Source organism: Seriola lalandi, unplaced genomic scaffold (genome assembly GCF_002814215.2).
Source record: "Seriola lalandi dorsalis isolate HSWRI2012SDOR001 ecotype SW California unplaced genomic scaffold, Sedor1 jcf7180002054748, whole genome shotgun sequence".
NCBI lineage: Eukaryota > Metazoa > Chordata > Actinopteri > Carangiformes > Carangidae > Seriola > Seriola lalandi.
This window is the reverse complement of record NW_019525301.1, coordinates 2,103,536-2,112,037: the sequence shown is the minus strand read 5'-3', so window position 1 is coordinate 2,112,037 and position 8,502 is coordinate 2,103,536. Positions and strand designations below refer to the sequence as shown.

Sequence of the window (8,502 nt, the reverse complement as noted above, 5' to 3'; positions counted from 1 at the left end):
GGGGTGGGCGGGGGAAAAGAATGCAACAGATAGAGGTAAAAGCTTTGTGCAGGTACCAGAAACAAGTGCAGGAATCCAGGACACGCACAGGTTTTAACGTCTGAGTGATAGTAAAAAGGATGGAACTGGGGCTTAAAATCAGGAAAGAAGAATATGAAGACGATCTATGCATTCGACTTGAGCAGATAAGTGGTTTACATGTGGCCTCACAATGACAGTGAAGGGAACTGGGAAAAAAATGCAGGATTGCTGCAGATACAGCGAATACGAGATGTAAGTAAAATATAATCTGCATACATTTCATCTCATTTCATTTTGATGAGCGCTTCCTGCTTTTAAAAAGTAATCTGTGAATTCTGTGAGCTGTAACGTGCCTCTAAAGTGTACCCCCTGCATTTAATGACCTAAAAAAAGCTGCAGATGAAAGCAAGCGCTTTGGGATTTGACGTATTCGAGACCAGAACTTGTGGTTTATACCCCATTTAGAGAGTTGCTGGTGTCTGCTTGCTGGGTAATGTTCTGGACGAAGGCTTGTCAGTGGCTACTTAGAGTCCATGAGAAGATGTCAGGCTCCTGTCAACATGAATCACACTCACATACAGTATTTCTGCTTTGTGTGTGTGTGTGTGTGTGTGTGTGTGTGTGTGAAGGCAGCCATAGTATAAATAATGGATAAAGGTCTAATAAGCTTTCTGTGGAACATCTCTGGGCTGTTGACCATTGGGATCAGCATTAGGATTCTGTCACTCAAACTCAAAGGCACAACACCCAGCTTATCTATTCTTCTACGCTCACACACACACACACACACACACATCTATTTGAATATATATGCGCATGCTCGTACGTTCTCACACGCTCTCGCAAACATTGATCGCCTTATCTCATCGTCCAAACAAGAAGATAACAAATAAACCACATTGTCTGTTTCCACAGAGGATCTCGATAAGACACAAATCAGCTTACACACACACGCGCAGGCAAACACAGACACACGCATAAACATATACAAGTGCATACAAGGAAGCGCAGTGAGTTTTCGCAGAGAAGAGGTTGAAAAAGATGGATTAAAACAAGGATGGATGACTTTGACATTAATCCTACCTGCTTTAAACTCGCTCTGAGTGCCCCTCTTGTTCTGTTCTCAAACCCCGCTCCCTTTATCTCTCGTTTCTTCTTATCTCTGCATGTCTTTCCAGCCCTCTGACTTTCCCATTCCCATGCTTGTTGCTAGAGCAGTCTCTCGGAAAGAAGGGATTGCCCTCCAAACAGTGAACCAGCTCTTTGTTCGCCAGATACAGAAGAAATATCCAGATACTGTGAATATGTGTGTGGCAGTTAGTAACCTCTAATGTGTGTAAGTGTGTTTTGCCTTTGATTTGATGCATGTTTCCCAAAATCTATTCCTTTAAAGGTCCCATGTATAAAGGTAGGTATTTCCATGTGTTGTTTGGTTATAAAGCAGGTCTAGGTTCTATATTAATACAGTGAAAGTATCAAAGTGCTCAGTCCACAGAGAAATGCACACAGCCTGTATTTAGAAACCGAGCCTTAAAATGAGCTGTCAGGACTTCTGTAACTTTGTGATGTCACAACAAAGCAGTCACCACCCTCAGCCATGCCGCAAGCCCCACCCACCTGGACCCACCATCCAACCTTGCAGGATTTGGGTTCTCCGAGTGTTTACCTGAAATCTGCTGTATTTTTTATTAGATCACTCAGAAAACACTCAGCCTCCTCTCTTCTGATTGGCTCACTGACCTGTTGTTACTAAAGCTTCAGAGAGAAGCCTGAGAGAGAAGATGTAAAACTACACTGAGATGGTTTTTGGTTCTTAAAACCTCAAATATATCTTCTTATGGATCAACACTTCAAATAAAACACAGGGAAAATGTAAAATATGGGCCTTTAAATGACATTCCTATGAGTGATATTTTCTGTGTACATTTCCCACTCAAAGAGCTGCATGTTATGACAGAATCAGACTCAAGTTATGGCCTGACAAAGAGATATAGAGAATGAAAATGATTGTCTGTTTAATTACTCGTAATGTGTAATTGTGCAAAGCAATCAAAGCAGCATCTGGGACGCCTCGCGACTCTCAGACAAAGATATTAGTGTGCCAGAACTTGTTTGCTGTCTCCTGCCTAGTTTGATGACTTCTACACAATGCTCTGTGATGTTGACCCCAACGAGCACAGAGCACTTTTCCTGCCAACAGCTATAAACACAGAGAAGCAAAAGACGGATGTTATTGCTGCTGTCAGGTAGAACGGTGAAATTGTTCCCTGGCACCTACGCACCGATCAGTCATGTACGTCATGCAAGTCCTGAAATATATATATAAGTCAGTATTTTCAGGGTCCAATGTGTTGGCACAGCAAGACTGTGAGTCTACGATTGACTGATCTGATACAGCGTCCATCTCAAGAGACAAACAAATATTGTGCGGTCTGATCTGACTGGTCTGATTAGGGTGTTCATGCCTGGTGCTCTATTATGTGCAGTCATACAGTTTGGGCTCCACACAGACAGCCCATGGAGGCCACAGCAGCTCGCAAATACTGAAAGTTTAATTTAGGATTCACACGGTTTGTCCACCAGAGAGCACTGAGCTGAAAAGCTTATTTTTTAACTCTTAAATGTCCCAGTAAGTACATATCGTTGTCATTTTTTGAAAAGCACAATTAAGGAATACTTGAATACAAAAAGTTTGTTATATTTGTTCATGTAAAATAAAAAAGAGTGTTAGCTGTTAAATCAGTATTTTTTTTTTTTAACAGATTTCAATATCACCCTGACAAAATATGGTATCAGTCAAAGTATGCAACTAATACAACATTTTGGATGATATGTGCCCAGTTTTAGTCTGTAATCAGTGTTAGCGTGTATATACGGCCCACACACTCTGCTATATTTAATGTTTATTACATTGTAATGTTGCTTATGATAGTTCAGATTTTATATGTTTTATAGTTTGCATTTTTAGGGATAAACAATATGCGAAAAAAAATCATATTGTGATCATTTTGACAGATATTGTGATATGAGTCATATTTCAGTTGGAATGGTCACTGAAAAAAATACAAAGATGATGTTGATGTGAGTCTTGTACCAAACAAGCATGTTCCTTTACATGTGGAGATTACGATTTGTAGCCTTTATCGAAAAACAAATTGTGCCTCCGATTTCGTTAATATTTCGATTAATTGTTCAGCTCTGGCTTCCTGTTTAAACTTTTATTAATGTTTATTTTTCAAATGAAAATGTAAATATCTTGGTAGCAGCTCTTTATCATGAACAAAAATGTTTGTCAATGCGTTTATGTTAAGAATTATTAACCAATCGATTGTTATGACCGATGTTTTAAACTCAACAGTGTTGGTTTGGCTCCGCATGGGACACTGAAACTCCCTTGTGAAGATCATTATACATTAATTGAAGGAGTGACAGCTTGTAGAGCACAATGAGCTGTCCTCAGTCAGTGGTGGGGATACTTGGGTATATCACTGCCTTGAGATAAATAATTTACAAGTGAAACTTTTATCAAAGTCTTAAATTATTCAGACTTCTGATTTCCTTTTTCATTAGCTTGTATCATCAGCCAAAGATATCGGTCTAACTCTGGTTTGGATCCCACCGTGGTTGGTTCACGCATGGTGCCGCGCTGTACTCTGGCCCGTGGCTGTTCATTTGTGTGTGTATTTGTGGACACACGTGGGCTGCTTTGCCTCCCTCTCTCTGTTAACGTTGACTCATCCATTTTCAGCCAGTTAATAATTCAGATGGTCTGCAGGCTGTGTTTTCATCTGTCTCATCTCTGCGCTCGCCTGTGAAAGAACCCCTAGTAATTACACACCACCAAAACAAGACACCGACTCCGATGGCTGGCAGCAGTGGTTCGGGATGGAGGGCCAGCGAGTGGAAGTGGGGGCGGGGGGAGAAGGAGGAGGAGAAGAAAGAGGGAACGGGGTGAGAGTGGGAGAGGGAGAGATCGAAGGACAGGAGGGAGAGGGATTGGAGAATACACGGGAGACAAGAAGGATACACAGTGGAGAGAGGTGTCTCAGCACTGTTGTAAATCCTCTGCAGGGCCTTGTAAGCTGTCAGACAAGCTGAGGGTGTTAAAGGCATGAAGTGAGAGGGCTGCACACACTACGTGGACACATACACACACACACACACACACACACACACATCGTTGTGTGGAGAGAAAAAGTTTTTTCCTTCCACCAGCAGGACTGACTCGCTGCTGTGTTTTATGGCTTTCTATTCCTATGTGATTTTCTCTGGCATGTCACATAGGGTCTAAAGCCATTGGGTACAGAGTGGGAGATCTGCAGACGAGGATTAGATGGATATATGGAGTGACAGAAGAGGGATAAAAGAAGAGCACGTGGAGGTTTAATAGCATATACACTCACACACATATACTCATGCCCGTATACACTGAGCGGCCTGAGGCGTTTTTGTCTCTGCTTGCAGGCAGCCCAGAGTCTAGCTTGGCTAATTGCCCCCATATGAGACAGGTTGAAGCGCACATCAATCTCTAAAGCCACACACACACACACACACACACACAGATGCAAACACTTTATGTTTGGTCTGTGCTTGTGTTTTTGTCACCCAGTCTCTCTCACTTGCATTGCAGCACACACACAAACACACACACATACACACACACACACACACAACACTATACACTCCCCAGCCAGGCCTGCCGGTGCTGCTGACTCAGGTTGGTATTTAATGAAGCTCTCAGTTTCACCTTGCGTCTCCTAATCTCAACACTCGTTTGTGATTGGCTTCCAGCATGCTATCAAAAAATGTTAATGTTGGGAGTTTAGTGAGCCTTAAGACTTTTTCTGGCTGTGTGTGTGTCTGGTTGTGTGTGTGTGTGTTTGTGTTTGTGTGCAAGAGAGAGCGAGAGTGGAAGAGAGAGAGAGGGTGATTGAGGCGCAAATATGGATGTGAAGCAAAATGTGAGAGGAAATGAAAGAAGTTTTTCTCCTCCCTGAGTGACAGCACTCAATACACCGCCATGCAAATCTTTACCACAGTGTGTGTGTCTGTGTGTGTGTATGTGTGGAGACTGACCTATTGACTGAACCTCAGTAACTTTCTCTGCATTGAGTTTCTTGCTGTGAGACTTCACGTAGACACACACACACACATTGCCTTGAGGATTATATCGACATCTGTCCGATACAAATTTACTGGATTACACCAGTTTACCAGCTGTAGGCCTGTAGTTGATATAAATGATGGTAAATCTCAGACGATTTGAAGTCAAGTGGGTGACAAATACTTTTCTGGCCATGTGGCCTTCAGGGTTGAACATGATCCTGACACATCAAACAGGCCTGGTTCCCATCCTGGCCCCTTTGAATGTAAGTCACAGCCTGAAGTTCACACCTCAGTGTTGTTTCCAGGGTTCATGTTAAGGAACATTAATTACTTCCAGAACTAGCATGTCCTCCTAGGTAGCAATTATAGCTAAATTGATATCTATAGTTGCTCACTAGTACAATGTGTATTTCATTTAAAGGATCCTTTTTTTTTATAACAAATGAAATACACAAAGATGTACAGAAACATTTTCTTCCACTAAACAGACTGGAGACACCATAGCAGCTCAGTTTTTCATATTTGGCCCATCATTGCTAGCTGCTTACACAGCTAACCTATAGCTAACTGACTAGCAAGGGGACTAGCTTAATAGGTTAAGCAGGTCAAGCTCAAACTGAGTTAAAAAAACAAAAGAGTATTTTATCTGGAGAAAATTTGAGAAAGAATACAAATCAGTTCTCAAAATAGAAAAAGATGGCACACCATTAAAGCAAATAACGGCTGCAACTTCTGTGTTTCTTAAGGAACATTCATTAAAAGAAAACCCTAAATGGGAAAAATACTTATAGGACTAACATGTTCTCCTAGTTAGCAACTAACATCCTATTCTATTATGAATGAAATACACAAAGATGTACATTAGAAAAAAAATCATCCGCTAAATAGACTGGAAACACCACAGCAGCTCTGATTTTTATATATTTGGCCCATCATTTCTAGCTGCTTAAATAGCTAACCTAGCTTAATAGGCAGATTGAGTTAAAAAAAAAAAAAAAAAGGCAAGTATTTTATCTCATTTACAGAAAGGTTCAGAACAAATCAGTTCACAGAATAGTCCTGCTCAGTGGCTCCCAAGTTAATTTAATAACTTGTCTGGATTGTGTCCAAAACTTAATTCACGTTCCCATTTACTCGAATGGGGAAGTGGTCTCAGACTCCTGGACCCCCACTGTATGTACTTTTAAACTTCCAGTGTATTAGGTAAAATTTCCCAATTTGTGCTCAAGTAGCCACAACAGGAACAAGATCAGGCCTTAGCAGATGCTTGTATTGTACCGGGAGGCACTTCTGCACTGCACAGAAAATGGCAACTAGTTGCTCACTTTATTATATATATATTTTTAACTTTAGGCGAGTCCTTCAGGCAAACTGTAAGAGAATCACATTAAGCCAAATGAGGGAAAATCTCCTCATCACAGAGTTCAGTTAAAACTTCTCATCAGAAAACTCAGTTTGCCTCAGCAGGCATAAAAGAATGAAAACCCTGATCTCCTTTGATTCCAGATATCTATGTGTGTTCAAAAGGCTTCTTAGGAGAAAAAACTCCCCACGAGCAGTGTGATGTCTTGGCAGATTACCAGATGAAGGAGAAATGATTTAACACCCCTCCTCCCTCCTCTCCCCTCCCTCTCTCTCTGCAGGTTTACGTGGATGCCTTGTGTCAGTAGGCTATGCCCTTCACCTGTGCCTGCTTCTGTGGCCTGAACGGCTTCTGCCGCCGACGGAAGAAGAAGAAAAAGGAGCAAGTGGAGGAAGAGGAGGGTGAGGAGGTAGAACGATGGAGGGATCAGGAGACGGAGGTGTGACAGCGGCGCTGTCGGCTGCGCTCTCCTTACCTTCACTGGCGCTTTATCCTTTAACAGACTTGACTGTACAGCCGGGGTTACTGTGCTCAGTACAGACTGTCTGATGTTATGTAATGAGGATACTGTAACAAGTACTGTGCACAGGCTTTCATTCAAAATTCTGAGTTAATTGGCCATTTTTGATGCACTCTGGTTTGACTCAGTTGAAATCCTTGAACCGGATATTGTGCATTTTACAACGGTATCCATGACTGAGGCTTAAGGTTTTACTTCTTTTCTACTTTTTAAACTCCCTAATTCCTTAAGGCAACAACCACAAAGCTGTCTTGAGCCATATTTCTCGAGATGAATCAGACTGATGAAAAAAAAAAAAAAAAAAAGCCTGTGAACTCTTAGCTCATCTCCATTACCCATTTCTGCAGCACTCTAATTTTCCCTTGGCAGCTGACTGAGAACTTTGCCTCTGCTGATGTGATCCCAGATTTCTTATCCGTCTGATTTCTTGCCATAACTGGTGAACTGTATAAGGTATGAGGAGGCAACAGGCTCTAGAAAATCCATTATTTCTCTCAGTCACACCTCTCACACACCAACGCCCCATCTTTCCCCTTCTCCTTAATCGCAGCTCCTCCACGGAGGCTGAGTCGGAGCCAGAGCTCGGCGGAGCTCTGCACCTTCTCACCTGCCTTGCGTGTGTGTCAGATCAACTTAGTGAAAACTTCAGCCAAGTGAGAAAGTGTGTAGTAATTTCCAAAGTCACCCATGGAGGGCTGGAGCCCATCTCGCTTTTCACGCTGAGCTGGGCCTGATCTAAAGCTGAGCAGCTGTCCAATCAGCAGCTTAGCTGGAGTGTGAAGATAGGAGTCAAGGGTCAGAATGAGCAACAGTGTTTGTGAGAAGTTCCCTCTCTGATGCCGTTAGCATCTCCGTCTCATTAACAGGCAGACGAGTAATTACAAACACACATGCCGAAGCAGACCCATCAATTAATGTCCCCTGGTGGGAGTGGAGTGTCTGTCCGTAAATGCCACTGCGGTGCGATTCCAGCTGTCACCTGTATGAGTGTGTGACTCTACGCCTGTGTGTGTGTGTGTGTGTGTGTGTGTGTGTGCGCCTGTCTTTCTCACTGGCTGCAACAATAGACTTTCAAACCTGAAACAAGTGGTTAAGATACCTATTCAGCTGCTGTAGAGCCGCCTTTTCACAAAGCACATTGAGACACAAAGACAAAGACGCACACAAACACACACACACGCGCGCGCACACAGGTCTCATTAGCGTGTGTGATTATGCATGGCACGTCCAGTCAGGCAGTGGAGATGTAATTAACCTTTTCCAGCAGGAAACAGATGCCTGGATGTCACACACACAAACACACACAATGACACACACGCACTGAGACACACACGTCTGCTGTCAGGGAAACAAAGCCAACGTCACGGTGTCACGGAAACAAAGCCCCAAAAGCGCCGCCTGGCACTCTGTGATAATCCCCTCACGCATATTTACATTCAGGGCTTAGAATATGCCTCGGTGCCGCCGTCTCCACCCCCCGCCGCACTCCACC

The 8,502-nt window shown here is 42.9% G+C and overlaps 1 protein-coding gene across 2 annotated transcripts in view; it reads left to right on the top strand.

Annotated features, from left to right (window-relative positions):
- Nucleotides 1–8,490, top strand: part of blacat1 (BLACAT1 overlapping LEMD1 locus) — an 18,609-nt gene extending 10,119 nt beyond the window's left edge. The window contains exons 1-2 of one of the 2 annotated variants that reach the window (XM_087178889.1): nucleotides 75–273; nucleotides 6,771–8,490. In XM_087178889.1, the coding sequence (XP_087035015.1) occupies nucleotides 6,801–6,935 (135 nt within the window). In that variant the 5' untranslated portion in view covers nucleotides 75–273; nucleotides 6,771–6,800 and the 3' untranslated portion in view covers nucleotides 6,936–8,490. Of the gene's footprint in view, nucleotides 1–74; nucleotides 274–6,770 lie in introns of those variants that run through there. The other variant, XM_087178888.1, reaches the window with a different exon arrangement.
- Nucleotides 8,491–8,502: the final 12 nt, after the last annotated feature.